Raw genomic sequence first — 18859 nt, forward strand, 5'->3', positions numbered from 1 at the left:
GAGGAAAACGCTGCCTGAGGCAGCTCCTGCAATGCCGCCCCCCCTCCCTGGTTTACCCGTCGGGAGGGGAGGCAGGAACTCTAATGTGGAGAGCGCAATTGCGCTCTCTCTTATTAGTAAAGCCAAATTTCTGGTTTAAACCCTGAAATTTGGCTCTTAAAGGTACCAGGAGTGGCTTTTTGCCGCCCCTGGAAACCTCTCCGTCATGCTGCCTGAGGCGAGTTGGCGCCTCGTTGGCGGCACGCCCCTGGTGGGCCTCTTTATCAAATTTTCGTTTGGAAGCCGGAGTTCCCCATTTAGGTTGGCCATCACTCAGATGTATATTTTACAGTGTGACAAATCTTTACCGAGGCATTTTTACATTGATTCACAGCTCCAATTATGCAACCAAAAGAATTCACACCTGTTTCAACACGTTTCATAGTACCATTTTGTTAGATTATGCTTTTACATCTTATTGAACTTCAGCCAATACCTGCCTGAAAAAGTTCACCATTGGGATTATGGCGATACCCTTAAAGGCAATGACACGTGACTTTCTTGCCAGTGGGAAATTCAATAATTATGTGAAAAGCAGAAGGAGACATTTTCCCCAAATGGAGAGGTAAAGGTATTTTTGAGTGCTTTGTTGCCATTAGGGAGAGTGATTGCCTGTGGTCTACAAAGTGTTCCATGTGTCCTTGCCCTAAGGATTTAAATTTCCGACAAATTAGCTACCATTCAGTAAAGCTGAAGAAGCTGAAACAAGCAATAAAACATTTTCAAGATTACGGAGCAAGTCCAATTGCTTTAAAGTCATCTCATCACTGCTAGACACTGTTTATCTTGACTTAAATCCAATTCCTGGATCCCTTAAGAACAAATGAGAATTTACAGAAAGGTCATCTTACCTTGTACCTTTGGTCCTGAGGATGAACAGCAACTGCTGTGTCGCCCAGCATTGTCTCCACACGAGTTGTTGCCACAACAATTTCTTCACCTGGTGTGTGTAAACGATACAAGATAAATGTTTAGGACGAATATGAATAGGGGTTAAAGGGGGAGTAGACACCATGGTTGATGTATTATTACCTGTTTCCTGCACTTTGTAAGCAAATGAGACAAGGACACCAAATTCCACACCCTGCTTATAGCCAGGCACAGGTAGTAGAGTACGACCACTCAGTTCCTTCTTGTCTACCTATATATAAAGAACATGCGTGTCACAACTAGTGTCAGTTACTCTCTGGTCTAGAACTAGGGACCAAGTGTTTACTTGCCACTGCTCCTCCTGGTTGAGCCAATGACTTTTCCCATGCTTCTGTTTCCCTGATGGACACCTAAACTTATTATATTCCAACTACTGAAATTGGCCAATTAACTGGCTTTTAAGCTTGGCTCACCCACTACTCCTCACTTCTCTCATCTGCTCAGTCTAAAGCATTACATGCTCTGTCCCTTCTTTACCTCTATGTCTGATATAGCAGAATTGAGAGTACAGGACCAGTTGACTAGACGCTTGCTTCGATAAATTATTCCAGTCTCGTGTAAGCGGATAAAAGCTTCTTGTACAGCAAATGAGAGTTTCTGGAAAAAAACAAAACATAGCGGATATCTGGGCAGAAAATTAATTAATGAGATGCACATAGAACCAGATGTTAAAAAGAATGTCAGGAAAGAGGCAGTCAAACACACAAACAGTGTCTTACATGGTCCATTGTAAAACAGGCTCTATCCCAGTCCAGAGAACTACCCAGAATCCTTAGCTGGTGGTATATTCTGTCACCTTTCCTAACAAAAAAAGAAAAATTTAGCAACAGACCCAGTAGAATGATGCAATAACAAGAATACATTAGAAGTTACAAGGCAATGAAAACAAAGAAAACCAATATCCAACAAAGTATGACAGAGCAACTGCTGCCAACAGGAGGGGATTGCCAATTCCCAACATACAGTACAAATCTGTACACAATAACAGGGAACCAAGAATTTATTTAAGAAACCAGCAGTTTAGAGTAAAATCTTATTCTATCAAAGAAAGGGTAATATGACACTAACATTGTGCAGCATCCTTGTAAACGAATGGATTGATATTTCACATGTTTTAGAAAGAAAATGAGCAGGCCTGACCATAAGCAACAAACTTACTCTCTTTTCCATTTCCACACTTCCTCTATAAAATTCTCTCTCCCAAGGTCATGTCTGGTCTTCCCACGTTCTCTCCACAGCTTCTTCTCCACCACCACTTGTGTGGCAATACCTGCATGGTCACAGCCAGGGTTCCAGAGGGTTAGCTCCCCACGCATACGATGCCTAGAAAAAGAAAAAGCTATTAAATAACAGACACAAAATTAAATCATTTTAACCCTCCACACCCAACACAGAAATTTGTTTCTATTGTCATCTTTACTTCATCTATATGCATTTTCTCAATACATTTGCTTATTTTCTGCTTCCTCAAGTCTGTATCATCAGCTTTTTTTAAGGACACTTACCAGCGGGTCAAACAGTCCTGGATTGCATTCGTAAGAGCATGTCCTAGATGAAGTGATCCGGTCACATTTGGGGGAGGAATACACATCATGAACACACCCTTTGGGCAGGGCTCAGAAACACTGCTTCTCTGTGATAAAGGAAAATAGCAGCATTAGATACATATTTATTTTCATATAGAACAAAATATAGAAATGTTTTTAAAATGAGTGGTTACGTGACTGCGACAATCAGTTTAAATGGGAATAAATAAGGCTTTCTATATATTTAGAATCTAGTGTCACAGACAACATACTAGACAAAAATACATATTTGCTTTGATGCCAATTAACCTCACATAGCAAGTTATAGATGCAGGTACAGATAAATAATTGCACATACAGGCGTTGCTCAATTCTCTGACTCACCCCAAATTCAGGCTTGAAGAATTTCTCTTTTTCCCACCAAGAGTACCAGGCAGATTCTACATATTGGGGACTGTAGGAGTCAGGCATAGCACCAGAAACATCTAGCAGTTGATAATGAATACAAGAATTAGAAAAACATACAGTAATGATGGAATATGGAATATGGATTTGATATTGCAGGCTATAGGCTGATTTGCAAATGCAATTACAAAGTGCTAGAATGGATACAAAATGTAGCTTGCAGCAACACTATTCACAAAAGTACTTTGCTCTTGCAACTTGCCAAGTACCAATGTTCACCTGCTCTGAATTGCGCGCAATTGTGCACATGGATTATTGGGAAGCCTAGGACTGCTGTACGAGTTCCCCTTGCAGGTTGCATCAAACAAACTGGATGCCAATGCCAAGAGTGATGGCAACCCCACTCTGGAAACTTGCAACATAACCTCACGAAAAGCAGGCACCAGTTTGTGTACATATTGCTGCATTGTGTAGAAGTTGTAAAGGACACTACTTAGTGGGTTACTCTGGATTCTACAATGAGGGAAATAAACTACCTGTATGTAGACTTGCAACTCACTTTTTCATTTTGCACTTTATAAATGAGCCCTACATCTTTTCATTTCCATATATTCAAACTTTTCAGACTGTTACCTTTTTTTTCTCCTGCAGGAGTAGGGATATCATATGTAATCACCCCAAGTTCTTTCTTGTCTTTCTTCTCAGGCTTAGGCTTTTTCTGTATTTGAAAGGTCGGAAAGAGAAAGGTGTTATGACTGGACTAGGTGTGTAGTATGTTAGGAGCCTACAATGTCGCCTTGGAGAAGGCCATGCTCACCTCCCCCTGCAGTTCTTTCATTTTCTCTTGCTTTTGTTGGAACCGCTCCAGCTTCTCTTTCTTTTTAGACTCCTTCTTTAATTGGGCTGCAGTTTTTGGTGGACCACTGGGAGGGGTACCAGAAGGGCCATCTGATTTATTCAAAGTAGCAACATCTAGGAAGGAAGCAGGTCACATGTAGCAAGGCAGTCATTATTTGCTAAAATCCTCACTGCTGTCAGAGTCTGTTCCTCCACCTTTCTAAATCCCTTTTTGCCAGCTTCACATATTGCCCTTCCTCACTTTGTTAACTTTGCTACTTTCTTTTAGCACTGTTTGGGCATATGAATGCATTCCAGTCCACATTTCCATTTATGTACCTGTTTTAAGAAGGTTCACCTCCCCCAGAATTTCTTTAAATTGCTTTTGATTAACACAAGTCAGGAACCACCGGGTAACGTTAAGGAGTTTCTCTCTTCTTGCGGGAGAAATAATCTAGGAAAACAAAACAAAAAATGCAAAGAGAAGTGATGGCATGACCAAAGAGAAACTTAATATAAAGGAAAGAAGGAGAATTCAAAGCGATAAGAGCCTTCAATATTTACAATATATTTGAGATGATATTTATTATTACGATACAATATCCAGCATATGCTAATAGATTTAAAAATATGATTGGTGCTTTGATTCAAAAGATTTAACACCCCACCTCAGCAAATGTATTTATCACTTAAAATACTTACTTTTGTATAGGGGCTGATCAGACAACACGCAACTGCAATGTCTGCAAGAGAGATGCTCTCTCCCACAAGATATGTGCGAAGTTTAAGATAACAATCAAGATTATCCAATGTCTTCTGCAGCTCCAGGAGAGAACGTTCTTTATTCTAAGGAAAAGGAACATTTTTATTATATGTACCATACGGATTTTTTTAGGGTCAGAAAATAAATATATTCTTCATAATATACATAAATGTTTAGGCATGCTATATCCCTACCTGTGAACATTCTGCTCCATATACAGCAGGCAACAACTCTGACTCTGCATAGCTCACCCACTGTTTAACAAGAGCACAGGAGCAGGGGTCACATCCTCCAGAAAGTGCTTCAGGAGCAAGCATATATGAAACAGCCCAAGAACCCCATACTGATCCATTAGAAGATGAGAGTAAACACGGAAGTGGTAGTCCATGAGGGCCAGAAGACACCTGCTGTACTTTGGGCTTATTCTGGGTAGAATACTGTCCAGCAATGCGCACCCAGAGACATCGTGGGTCTAAAGAGGTGGAGTTTGGAAGATAGAGAGTAGACATGGCGAGAGAGAGAGACCTGCAAGGAAACAGGCAACTGTCTGTTATTGTGAGGCATGCAATATTTCAAGTACAGCCTCTTCTAAAGGACCAGTAACGCCAAAAAATTTTACAAAAAAATTCGTTAGAATACAACGGAAAAAAAACACCAACACAAATTAAAATTTAAAATAGCAAAGTCTTTAATAAGAAATAACTTACAGAAACTCCACTTCCTGTCCTCTTCAGAAACGGCGAAAGGGTGACCATCCATCCTGCAGCACTCGATTTCTCCTCCTGGATATTCACTGACAGCATGCAGCTGGGAGAGTGTGCGTCCCCTTGTCAAGCAGCGGGCTTCTTGCGGCTCTGTAGGATGGACACGGTGATCAGCGCAATTTACCAGTTGAGGGATTCACCAACTTGCTCCTGCCGACCCTACCCGACTAGAGATGTCGCGAACTGTTCGCCGGCGAACTTGTTCGCGCGAACATCGGGTGTTCGCGCTCGCCGGAAGTTCGCGAACGTCGCGCGACGTTCGCCATTTTGGGTTCGCCATTGTTGGCGCTTTTTTTTGCCCTCTCACCCCAGACCAGCAGGTACATGGCAGCCAATCAGGAAGCTCTCCCCTGGACCACTCCCCTTCCCTATAAAAACCGAAGCCCTGCAGCGTTTTTTCACTCTGCCTGTGTGTGCTGAAGAGATAGTGTAGGGAGAGAGCTGCTGCCTGTTAGTGATTTCAGGGACAGTTGAAAGTTTGCTGGCTAGTAATCGTTTTGATACTGCTCTGTTATTGGAGGGACAGAAGTCTGCAGGGGTTTGAGGGACATTTAAGCTTAGGTAGCTTTGCTGGCTAGTAATCTACCTTCTACTGCAGTGCTCTGTATGTAGCTGCAGTGGGCAGCTGTCCTGCTTCTGATCTCATCTGCTGACTGCTGCAATAACAGTAGTCCTTGTAAGGACTGCTTTTATTTATTTTTTTGTTGTTTTACTACTACTACTACTACTACTACTATAAGAGCCCAGTGCTATTAGTCTAGCAGTGTTGGGGAGTGGGACTGGTGTGCTAATCTGCTGCTCCTAGTAGTTCAGCAGCACCAACTTTAATTTTTTTTTTTAATATTCTTTTTTTTTTATTTTACTTTTTTTTATTTTACTACCGCTGTAGTAGTGTATAAGTTGACCTTTTAGGCATTATTTGCCCTGTAGGCATTATTTGCACACTGTTTTCTTCAACCCGCCATCGAGCTGTGTGACCTTGTTCACATTCTGTCTAAATATCCATAATATTACCGTCTCCAGAAAAAACACCGGAGTCACTTTTTTCAAGCAGCCATAATATATTTTACGTAATCCGTATCCACCGCTGTAGTAGTGTATACGTTGGCCTTGTAGGCATTATTTGCACACTGTTTTCTTCAACCCGCCATCGAGCTGTGTGACCTTGTTCCCATTCTGTCTAAATATCCATAATATTACCGTCTCCAGAAAAAACACCGGAGTCACTTTTTTCAAGCAGCATTCATATATTTTACGTAATCCGTATCCACCGCTGTAGTAGTGTATACGTTGGCCTTGTAGGCATTATTTGCACAGTGTTTTCTTCAACCCGCCATCGAGCTGTGTGAGCTTGTTCACATTTTGTCTAAATATTGATAATATTATCGTCTCTAGAAAAACCACTTGAGTTACTTTTTTTCAAGCAGCATTCATATATTTTACGTAATCCGTATCCACCGCTGTAGTAGTGTATACGTTGACCTTGTAGGCATTGTTTGCCCAGTTTTTTTGGCCGCAGCCACTGAAGCACAGAGGCCAGAAAAAATATGCCATATAAATGCTGAAAATAGTCATTTTTTGCCATACGTTGACTCAACGTATATGGCAAAAAATGACTATTTTCAGCATTTATATGGCATATTTTTTCTGGCAACTGTGCTTCAGTGGCTGCGACCAAAAAAACTGGGCAAACAATGCCTACAAGGTCAACGTATGGCAAAAAATGACTATTTTCAGCATTTATATGGCATATTTTTTCTGGCAACTGTGCTTCAGTGGCTGCAACCAAAAAAACTGGGCAAACAATGTCTACAAGGTCAACGTATGGCGAAAAATTACTATTTTCAGCATTTATATGGCATATTTTTTCTGGCAACTGTGCTTCAGTGGCTGCGTCCAAAAAAACTGGGCAAACAATGCCTACAAGGTCAACGTATGGCAGTTGTTTAAAGAGAACAGTAGATTACTAGCCAGCAAAGCTACCTAAGCTAAAATGTCCCTCAAATCCCTGCAGACTTCTGTCCCTCCAATACAGAGCAGTATCAAGCAGATTACTAGCCAGCAAACTTACTATCATCTGTCCCTGAAATCACTAACAGCTCTCCCCCTACACTATCTCTTCCAAGCACACACAGGCAGATTTTTCAGATACATTTTTGCCCTTGATCCCCCTCTGGCATGCCACTGTCCAGGTCGTTGCACCCTTTAAACAACTTTAAAATCATTTTTCTGGCCAGAAATGTCTTTTCTAGATGTTAAAGTTCGCCTTCCCATTGAAGTCTATGGGGTTCGCGAACCGTTCGCGAACCGCTCGCATTTTTGCGCAAGTTCGCGAATATGTTCGCGAACTTTTTTTCCGACGTTCGCTACATCCCTATACCCGACCCCTTGTTCATGTCTTTGGTGGAGGAGCAGCGCAATTGCCGAGAGCTGGAGAAAGATATAGCGCCGGTGTGAGCGCCCAGGCGCAGGGACTGAGAACACGCCAGAGGGGGACGATGAGGGTGCATGTGGGGCCGTCATAGGGCAGCAACAACCTCACTCGGTCTCTGGAGGGGCTGCGGGCACCCAGGTGCGAGTACTTCACTTCCTGGGAACTCGCACTGGAACTTGTTGGGGGTCAGACGGCCCAGCCTCTGAGACAGGGGCTTGTTGTCTCCCGGGATCAGCAGGTCGTGGATGGGATCCATCATCCAGGAAGACTGACCTGCCAAAGGGCACTTGGATCCTGCTGTTTGCAACAAGGATCTCGTCTTCCAGGGGTCCATAGGACAGGCTTAACATCGTTCTGTGCGCTGAGCTGTGCGGTCACCAGCAGGAGCTGCAGAGAAGCACAGGCGCTGCTCCTCCACTAAAGATACGAACAAGGGGTTGGGTAGGGTCGGCAGGAGCACATTGGTGAATCCCTCAACTGGTAAATTGCGCTGATCACCGTGTCCATCCTACAGAGCCGCAAGAAGCCTGATGCTTGACAAGGGGACGCACACTCTCCCAGCTGCATGCTGTCAGTGAATATCCAGGAGGAGAAATTGAGTGCTGCAGGATGGATGGTTGCCCTTTCGCCGTTTCTGAAGAGGACAGGAAGTGGAGTTTCTGTAAGTTATTTCTTATTAAAGGCTTTGCTATTTTAAATTTTAATTTGTGTTGGTGTTTTTTTCCGTTGTATTCTAACGAATTTTTTTGTAAAAATTTTTGACATTACTGGTCCTTTAAGAGAGGTAGGCTCTAATAATTCAAATACATATATTTTTCAGAGGGCAACACATTATTATTGTCCAAATGTTTGCAGTTTCCGTCTCATAAAATCTGTTCATGGTAGATTATTATCAAAATGAGAAACACGTGGAAAAACTGGCACCAAGTTCTTGCGTTTGTGTCGTGGGCAAAAATAAATAAACCCTAGAGTCACCTAACGGTATTAGTGAGAACAATTCATTGTAACTGAACAACGACCTTCATTAAATTCCTTATAGACAGTAGGGCTTATTTAATACAACAGGTGCTAAACTGGAGCACTGTAGTCAACCAAAGCAACCGATTAGATCTTCTGCTTTCATTTTCTTACTTGTAGTTGTCTGCTTAAAGGAACAATAACACCCAAAAAAATAAGTGTTCTAAAGCAATTTGAATAGAATGCACTGTTGCCCTACACTCCTAAATCTTGATGTTTTTTGCTTCAGAGACACTACTAGAATTTATATAAACAGGCTGCTGTGTAGCTATGGAGGCAGCAATTCAGTCTACAAAATGAAAGATAAAGGTAGATAACATATATAGTACATAACAGAAAAGTTCTGTTGAATCCCACTGTATTCAACAGAGTTTATCTGTAATCTGCTATGTAACCTGTGCCTTTTCTTCTTGAGCTATGAATGGCTACACAGCAGCTTGTTTATATAAACTATAGTAGTCTTTCTGAAGCAAACACACCAGTTGTATCAGTGCAGTGCATTACACGTTCATTACTTTAAAACACTTTAATTTTTTGGTGTTACTGTTCCTTTAACACTAATTTGTGCTGTTACGGATAACTGAACTGCTTCAATTTACTTTTTTTATGAAACTTTATTTATACAAAACCAATGTGTGCCACAGTACAGTTTACAATCCAAGCTCCCTAGCATACATACACTATGATCAATATTATTAGCAGCCACTTAACCTACCAGTGTGGATTTGGCCTTTAAACTACAGTATCTACAAATAAAGCTTACCTCCCAACATTTGAGAATTTGATAAGATTGCAGAAAACATAGCAAAGACAACATTTTTTTGCTATGCAAATTTTTTTTGGCTCACACCCCAGATACCAAATCCATTTTACAAAAAAAAACAAAACACTACTTTGTAAGGGATTTCAGACTTTCTCACCCCTCATATACAACATGTGGTACATGGGAGTGCAGCCAACAGCACCAATACTGGTGAATAAATTCCAGTGTCTGTTATTAGCAGCTAAGTCAATGGCACGGTGTCTGATAGGACACTTCTTATTTGCTCAAGCTACTAAACCGCATCTCCGCATGACAGTACTTCTCCAGTCACCGCTCATTATACTTCATACACTTTAAATGTTCCCACACCGCCTGTCATTAACTCTAGTATTCCCTACTCATTTGGCCATCCCCTGCTCTGTGCCTTCCACATTCACCACTCCATCACTCTCTAATTAGCCATATAGTTCCCTTTTGTCATTCTCTTACACACTTTTCTTTCTCTCCTCCGGTCCGTGGATTGACGTCAGCTGTATTACCCACGTGTATTTTGCGCAAAGACTTACTTCCTACTTCCGCCCTTCTTTGCAGCTGCTGGAAAGACTGCACTTTGCCCACAGTGGGCTGTTCTTATCGTGCGGAGTCTTTTATCTCTATCTCTGTTACCACTGTCCTGTTATTTCGATAAATATTTGGATGTCGGGCTACAATATTATTAGAGATCTTACAGGAAAAGATTTAGACTGCCTGCGACAAGACGGCCGATAAGATGTAATGCGGGGTGCTAGTATGAGTAACACCTAGTGGGCAAATAAGAAAACATCAGGCTGATGCAATATTCTAGTAAAAAAGCTTCTGATATCGAAACTAGAATACGGTACGCTTGGACCTTGGACGTTAAAAATAAATACAGGCGTTCCTAAGTGACACATTTATATAATGGGTACTGTGCAGTGCTGTTGTCATTTTTGTCTCATGTAGGAAGGCGATATAGAAAGTTTTAACAGTAAAGGGGAACGCCACACAAGCATAACTTCAGCTTTTTGAAAAGTAAACATACTTTCAAGCAACTTTGCAATAAACATCAATTAAAAAATATGCAGACTTTTCATGATTTTTAATGGTTTGGACAATTCCCTAAGCATAGTCCCCTGCTCTCCTGCTGAGCTGTCTGACTACTGTTACTTTGTATCAACAGCCAGCTGTCCTTAGCCTGCATCCTTAGTCCAAACCCCACAATTCCCTGCAAGCATGATTTCAATAAGGAAAGGAACATCACAGTATAATACCGATAGTCTCCTGTTATTGCCTTCTCTTCATGGTAAACTGCTGCTGCTGCTGACCCCTGTGAATTGACACAGGACTAGGAGTCCCCCCCCCCCACTTGCCGTTTGTCAGGTCCTGCCAGTATCCTTGCATAGACCCAATGCTGGCACTCATTCACTTACCACTGGAAAAAGTGCCAACTGTTCAACTGTCTGAACTTTAAAGGGGTCAGTAACACTAACAGTAAATGCCAGAGCACAAATTGGTGGACTTTTGCATCTAAGGTCTGGCTGAACGCTGCACCTAGCACCAGAATTCCAATTTGACACTAGGTGCACCACAGCACATAACCAATAAAAACATACAAAATAAAGACCAACTAAAATGTTGCTTTGAACAGGTGTGTCTATAATATATTAAAATTTTAAGGCAAGCTTGCCTTTTCAATACAAGCAAGTTTATGTTTCCTACAATAAAGATGAGTATATATGGAGTAATGTAATCTGAATATTAAAGGAGTGGTTCACCTTCCAAACACTTTTTCATTTGAATTTTTTCCCAGAAATAAACACTTTTTTTTTTTAATTGCTTTCCATTTTTTATTTTTACCCAAAATCTAAGTTTAATGTCCCCATCTCTGGTGTTTCAATCTAACAGCTCAGTAATTCAGGTGCAGACTCTAAACTGTTACAATTTTGCAACATTTAGTTGATACATTTTTTCATCAGTATCTGTGGAGTATTAGAAATAATTGTATCAATTCCAACAGCTGCCTTTAATGAAAATCAGGGAGTCTGCTCAGCAGGGACAAAGATAACAAATGTATCAACTACATGTATCAATTCAGAACAGTTAAGAGGATCGGCAACATCCCCTCCCAGAGCCACTTTAGAAAGGTATAAAATTAGACTTGCACTTCAATATTAGAAAAATGTAATTGCAAAAAGTATTTTTCTGGTGAACTGAAACTGTAACCAGCTAAACTGAAAAAAAAATTGTTATTTTGTATTTAAGACTTAATTTTTATGTTATTAAAAGATGTGTCATGGAATATAAACAACAATCTCACCATACCAAAATTCTGTGTATGCAGATTCCCCATAACAGCCCTCCCAAATTGCATGGATACTGTTCTCAAGCTAGTCTTGGTCACTAGTACCCTAGCCTTGAGGGCAGAGCCACCTGTTTGGCTGCAAGAGCAGTTTTTCTTTTACTGTGCTATGGAGCAATATCTTTATGCTCCCTCACCAGTAACTCCCGATTACTTTTGTACTCCTTCCCATGCATGTCTATATACATCATGTAATCTTCGTTCAGGGTTTTGACTCATGGTAAGCTAAAAATTCACAGAGAACATGTACAATAAACGGTTTTTCACCTCAAGTGGTCACCAGTAACTGAATTTCCCCAACAGTAACTACATTATGAGAGTCCGGTTTCTTCTACCGTAAGTTGTTCCTGTTAATGCTATTGTGGCACAGCAGCTCTTTATTTTTTCATGAATGCCGATAACTTTACTGCTTATATATTATACACACGCAGAGCTCCTGCCTGTCCAACATTTCCTTCCAAAAGCAATATATTTGCATTTTGATGTACGCCATGGGTATTTGTTTGGGTTAAGGCCAAGATTCTGTATAGGCCAGTAAAATCCACTCCCAGCTCAGCAATCCATATAACTCTACTTCACTCATGGGGCATTATTGTCTAAGACAGGAAAGCACAGTCATAACAATTGAATGTTCAGCACAACAGAATACAACAAATTTGTTCATTTAGAAAATCTGATTTATCTCAAATTCAAATATAGGGTTTGGGTTCAATAAAATAAAGAAATTCATATACATAAAGATATTCTAGAATTGCTAAATAACAAGAGCTGATAAATGTTAACACATCCTTTATTTAGAAAAAAAAAAAAAGAACAAAAACCTTGGGGCTCAGTCTTGCCCAAATAAATCTGTTTATCGGAGACCACTTCTTTGCATTGCTTGGATTCAAAAGTGAATAGCATCACAAGTCATTGCACATGAAGCTTCAGGAATTCGAAGGGCAAAAATGTGTGACTCTTACACAAAACCTGTATAACAGGTAAAATGTTGCTGCTCACTCTTTTACATGGTCTTATAGAAACAGGCAGTTAAAACACCTATCAATGCTTGTGAACCTGCATTCACCCTTCCAGCTCTTGTAGGTCACTGCTTTTGCTGAACTGCTTCTTTCCTTGCAGCATCCTGGAGAAGCTGAGTGTCTACTTCGTCAGCAGGGAGCTGTACATAGCGCACAACAGATCCACGGATGAAACAATTCTTCACGGACAACTAAAGAAATATGAAGACGTTCGATTAACAAACATGTTACAGGGCAGGATCAAATGTCAAGTATGTTGCAGATAGAAAAAATAAATAAATTAAAAAAAGATAGTTTACCATGTGTGGATATTTTTCTGGGTCCGTTACACTGATATCAGTCAGCTTAATGTTCAAATACTGAAAAATAAACAGAAGTGAAATATTGTTGGAGAGAGAATGAAGTGATACGTTCCTAGGATGTGCTATTCTAAAACATTTCTCCATGCTCCTCTGGGGTAAAAGGAAAGTCATTCCTCAATGACAATATACCCTACAGGATGCATCAAATATATCAAAGGGTCTCATAATATGATCAAAAGGAATTGATACAACCACCTATAGACAAGTGTAATTTCCTAATGTTTTTGTCCTGGAATACAAGTTACCAATTCTGCATTTGCATTTAACATGTCGTTAGTTAAGTGTAACTTTTGTTTGCTTTGTCCATTTAATTTTATCCTCTCATGGCGCTTTTCAAATGCACCTTAAACCTCTCATGTTTCCCTTTCAAGGAAAGGGGTGGAAACAGAGCATTTTTTGTACTTTTTTTTATGAAAATTTGACCCTAAAGGTACTAAAATAAACCTGAGCCCTTCTGTTTTACATTAAGGAACATCTATTAACGCACTGTGAAAAATTATAGTTTATGTCCCCTTTATAAAGTGTGTTTCGCAGTTTTTATTATAGCAATCGTTCGTTTAGATTTCAACTTTTTTTCAAGCTGCAAACAGCCCTGAAAGATTTTAGGCCAATTTCAGTTGCAAGGCTTAGATGCCCAAAAATGTGGCTGAGCCTATATAATGTTGATGAAATGTACTAATTTTGTATCTCAGAGGTTTCAACAGTATCTACTACAGATACATTTTATGCCAATGATCGTTCACTTTCATACAGTCAGTGGTTAATGGGGAGGTTTCTGTAATATACACTTCATACAGGGATAAGATTCTTATTGCTTGTCACCTACTTATATTATGAAAAAATGTGCTTTGCTCTTGTTCTTACCTGATCAACTGAGTGTAGAGTACCACAGATACTGCAAGAGAGAAAATAGTTTATGTAATAGAGCAATAAAATATGGCTGACTGATATGATAGAGGAGTGGTAATTAACCGGTGTGATGAAGTCTAAAAAAAGCACAAGACAACTTTTGTTTTTAAAAATCAAGTCTACACAATACGCTCTGCCACTCTAAAATTGGGCAATGGTCTCAACACACAAATGGCTGTTCAGCGCCCACACCCATCCCATGGCCTTCTTTGGCACTGGAGCAGGTTGGGCACATCACTAGTGCAAAAAGCACAACTGCACACTCTGCGGAAGAACTTTCTATAAAGTATGTAAATGTTAGCAATGTAAGGGGCATAAAAAAAATCAAAATATATGTATAACAATTTATATAGTACTACTAGGATATTCAGCAAGCACAAATTTGTAAAAGTGCACAACGGTTTGGACAAGGACCATTAAGGGGGTACTATCACAAAGATAATTAACATCAGCTTCATCATGCTGGAATAAGAAAATTGACTAAATAGAATCAAATAAAAATTCTGTACCATTGGCGGCTTTAAAACAGGGAGCTTTAATACATCTTCTAGGCAAAAGGAGCCCCTTCCAAAGGCTGTATTTGACTGTCAATCAAAATCTGACAGAAGAGTAGGGAGGAGAAACTAGGAAGGTTCAGAGTTTCTTTTTGAAGAGGTTAACATACAGAGCAGTTCCAGAGGTAAGCAAATAGAAAGGTTTCAGACAAGAGATGGGAGTAGGTGTGAAAATATAGAAAAGACTGTGGCTCAGAGGAGCAGAGAAAATAGCCAAACACCAAAAAGGCTCACTGCATTAGGCTCTTTTCTCCAGTTTCACTCTGCATTGCTGTTATATATCGACCACCAGGACCAACTGCACAATTTCTGGACAACTTTGCTGCCTGGCTTCCTTACTTTCTTTCATCTAACATCCCATCCTTCATATTAGGTGACTTTAATATACCCGTTAACAACATTAACAACTCTTCTGTCTCTAAACTTCTTTCACTAACCTCCTCCCTAGGCTTATCTTTGTGCTCAGACTCCCCCTCTCACTCCAATGGTAATGCTCTGGATCTCATATTTACCAGACTCTGTTCAACCACCAATTTTACTAACTCACCATTTCCCCTCTCTGATCACATTTCAACTCTCACTAACTCCCTCCTCACCCCCTGCTATTCCCCAAACACATACTGACCGTGACTTGCAAGCTGTAGACGTGTCACATCTCTCCTCTTCTTCCTTTGACTCTCTTCACTCTAATAACTCAGCCATCTCATGTCCTAATGTGGCTACCTCTGTCTACTATAGTACTCTAACCACTGCCCTAAATGAGCTTGCTCCTATAAAAATTAAACGTTCTAGACCCAAACCACTACAACCTTGGCATACTGCTCATACAAAAGCGCTCCAAAGACACTCAAGTGCACTTGAGCGTCGCTGGCGCAAATCCCGATCAGAATCAGACTTTTGGAGCTACAAATCTGCCCTGCGCTCCTTTAACACCAGCCTCTTCCAAGCCAAACAAACATACTTTACTCATTAACTCCCTTTCTAAAAAACCAATCAGAAGGGACATTACACTACTCAACCCCCCTAGACTTCCACCACCCTCCCTCCACATTCCCCAGTCCCTCCTGTGCTCCTTCACCCCTGTCACGGATGAGGAAGTCTCAAAGCTTCTGGCCTCTTTTCACCTTACCACCTGCCCGCTTGATCCAATTCCCTCAAAACTTCTCCGCAATACCAATCCTTGTCTAATCAAAGCCTTAACTCACCTATTTAATCTTTCGCTCTCAACTGGACTGTTTCCTTCTCAACTAAAACATGCTCTTGTCACCCCCATTCTGAAAAAACCCTCTCTTGATCCCTCCTCCCTATCTCTCTGCTACCTTTCATCTCTAAACTACTTGAGCGCCTAGTCTACAACCGACTAACCTCATTCCTCTCTGACAATAACCTGCTGGACCCCCTACAATCTGGTTTTAAGCCACAACACTCCACGGAAACTGCCGTGACTCGACTAACTAATGACCTTTTAACCGCTAAAGCCAACAATCACTTCTCATTACTAATACTGCTTGATCTCTCAGCTGCATTTGACACTGTAGATCACCCTCTCCTCCTCCAGTCCCTCCAGTCACTTGGCCTTCGTGACACAGCCCTGTCCTTGTTCTCTTCTTACATCACCAATCGTTCCTTCAGTGTCTCCTACAATGGAGTATCATCTTCTCCCCAACCTCTTTCTGTTGGAGTTCCCTAAGGCTCTGTCCTGGGACCATTACTATTCTCCCTCTATACTTCCTCCCTTGGCAAATTAATAAATTCTTATGGTTTCCACTACCACCTCTATGCTGACGATACTCAGATCTATCTCTCATCTCCTGATCTCAACCCAGAACTCCTAACTCGCGTCTCCTCCTGCCTGTCCGCTATCTCTACCTGGATGTCACAACGCTACCTTAAATTAAACCTCTCTAAAACTGAAATGGTTCTCTTTCCTCCAACTAACACCAGTAGCATCCCCGAAGTATCCATCATAGTTAACAATTCCACTATCACCCCCTCTCCCCAGGCCCGGTGCCTTGGGGTTATCCTAGATTCTGCCCTGTCATTCACTCCTCATATCCAGTCACTTATTAAATTTTGTCACTTCCACCTAAGGAACATATCCAAAATACGATCATCACCCAAGACGCTGCCAAAATTCTTATTCACTCTCTCATCATATCGCGTCTAGACTACTGCAACTCTCTTTTAATTGGCCTCCCCCTCCAGAGACTGTCGCCTCTCCAGTCCATAATGAGCACTGCTGCGAGGCTCATACACCTCAGCAACCGCTCCTCCTCTGCCTCGCCATTCTGTCAATCCCTGCACTGGCTTCCGTTACCTTTCAGAATCAAATTCAAATTAATGACACTGACTTTCAAAGCACTTCATAACTCTGCCCCACCCTACATCTCTGAACTCATCTCTATATACTCACCCACTCGCTTACTACGCTCCTCTACCGACCTACTACTCAACTCTTCTCTCATTACCTCCTCACATGCTTGCATTCAAGACTTTGCAAGGGCTGCACCCCTCCTCTGGAACGCTCTCCCACGGTCTGTCCGACTTTCTACCAACCTTTCTGCTTTCAAGAAATCTCTGAAAACGCACTTCTTTCGAGAAGCCTACCCTCACTCTGCTTAACTACCAAATGCAATACCATATTTTCACCCACTTAATTCGATCTTGCCCACTCCCACACCTTGTGTATTACTCCCTTCCCTTTAGACTGTATGCCTATGCATAGGGCCTGCCTCACCTTTTTGTACCTGTATTGATTGTGATGTTTGTTACTCCATATATTCTATGTATGTAATTCATGTGATGTAGTTGTATAATCACATTTACTTTACAGTGCTACGCAATATGTTGGCGCTATATAAATACATGTTAATAATAATAATAATAATAATAATAATAATAATAATAATAATAATAATAATAATAATAAATAATAATAGCCAGGAATGTACAGGGAAACCGTGCTAAAAATGAATGCGAGCATAGAAGGGGCAAACTTCAACATTCCTTTTAAGACTGTTTGCATTTTTAAATACATTTTTAGGAAATTCATAAAGTGCACCCACAGGGATAGCTTTTTGCTTGAAGACAAGGTTCCATAAAACAATGTAATCATTTGTAGCTGTATTTAGTTATAGTCAGAGACATGTTGAGATCCTTTTGTTTAAAGATATAATATTCATTGCTGCTAATTGTACATGCTGTACAGTCAGGCCTTCCCAAAAAGGTTTCTGCTAGCCAATAGAAGATAGGAACTAGTAAAAAGCTAGTAAAAGGCCATGCGCAGCAGAAGCTCAAACACAATTGCAATAAACAAATAAGTTAGGGTACTGGTAGGTGCAGGTTAGGTATACCCTACCTAGAACTTATCATTAAACCAACAACATAAGATTTGCCATCTGTGAAGTACAATACTGAGACCAATGGAAAGAGGGATAACAAATAAAAAGACAGGTCATTGCAGTGTAGAAAAGGTGTCAATCCTATAAAGAACTGTGGGCATTCACTCACCTCAAATCATTCTTCAGTTCTACCACCACATCCTTCCCTACCAGAGACTTGAAGAATGAGTAGAATAGCTATATGTGAAAGAAAACAAGAAGTTATATAAAAAAAAAAGTCACCTTTTGTGCATCTTTTCATAAAGCGGCAGCACAATTCTTGCACAGATGTTCCTTTACAGAACAAGTAGTGGTCCCTTGTGAGATTTAACCAAAAACTTAAAACGCAGACTAGTTCACTGGTCAGGTTGCGAATATAAAAATTTTTGCAAAGCTGCAGAGCAAAGATGGGAAACTTCGTGTAGTCCAGCTGTTGTTGAACTACAGATCTCAGCATCCTGGGAATGTAAACAAAGGCATGGCTACAAAGAGAGCCGATTTAGCGACTACTGCGGGGAGTAGAAAGTGCAGGGTTGATAGATATATATATATATATATATATATACACACACACACGTTTCGTAAAACGGCCTTATTGGTGCGACATAAGATAGCAGCCCGGCATAGAAATCTCAACCACCCTGTATATTTATTACTGAAGACTATGAAACGAAGGAGACAATTAGAAGGTCCGTGTTCGCACGCTGTTACCATCGTTCCTGCTGCAGTCGCGCCAACAAAACTCTGGCTGGAAACTATAGAACAGACCGGCTACCGTTA

At 40.8% G+C, this 18859-nt stretch overlaps 2 protein-coding genes across 6 annotated transcripts in view; both read right to left on the minus strand.

Moving 5' to 3' along the window:
- LOC108698575 (valine--tRNA ligase) overlaps positions 1–10238 on the minus strand; it is a 28155-nt gene extending 17917 nt beyond the window's left edge. The window contains exons 1-13 of one of the 5 annotated variants that reach the window (XM_018230166.2): positions 10045–10238; positions 4695–5025; positions 4440–4583; positions 4077–4191; positions 3718–3872; positions 3534–3618; positions 2880–2980; positions 2475–2602; positions 2128–2292; positions 1689–1770; positions 1447–1566; positions 1072–1180; positions 891–979 (exon numbers count right to left, since the gene is read on the minus strand). In XM_018230166.2, coding sequence (XP_018085655.1) covers positions 891–979; positions 1072–1180; positions 1447–1566; positions 1689–1770; positions 2128–2292; positions 2475–2602; positions 2880–2980; positions 3534–3618; positions 3718–3872; positions 4077–4191; positions 4440–4583; positions 4695–5009 — 1608 coding nt within the window. In that variant the 5' untranslated portion in view covers positions 5010–5025; positions 10045–10238. Of the gene's footprint in view, positions 1–890; positions 980–1071; positions 1181–1446; positions 1567–1688; positions 1771–2127; positions 2293–2474; positions 2603–2879; positions 2983–3533; positions 3619–3717; positions 3873–4076; positions 4192–4439; positions 4584–4694; positions 5026–5207; positions 5226–9967 lie in introns of those variants that run through there. The other 4 variants (XM_018230167.2, XM_018230165.2, XM_041572902.1 and 1 more) reach the window with 4 other exon arrangements.
- A 2416-nt stretch (positions 10239–12654) lies between these two features.
- lsm2.L (LSM2 homolog, U6 small nuclear RNA and mRNA degradation associated L homeolog) lies at positions 12655–18845 on the minus strand. Its single transcript, NM_001112740.2, has 5 exons — positions 18791–18845; positions 18210–18277; positions 14101–14131; positions 13174–13233; positions 12655–13065 (listed from the first exon to the last, which is right to left on the minus strand). The coding sequence occupies exons 1-5, from the start codon at positions 18791–18793 to the stop codon at positions 12940–12942; spliced, it is 288 nt and encodes a 95-aa protein (NP_001106211.1). The 5' UTR covers positions 18794–18845; the 3' UTR covers positions 12655–12939.
- Between the last annotated feature and the right edge of the window lie 14 nt (positions 18846–18859).

This window comes from Xenopus laevis, chromosome 8L (assembly GCF_017654675.1).
Source record: "Xenopus laevis strain J_2021 chromosome 8L, Xenopus_laevis_v10.1, whole genome shotgun sequence".
NCBI classification, from domain to species: Eukaryota; Metazoa; Chordata; class Amphibia; order Anura; family Pipidae; genus Xenopus; species Xenopus laevis.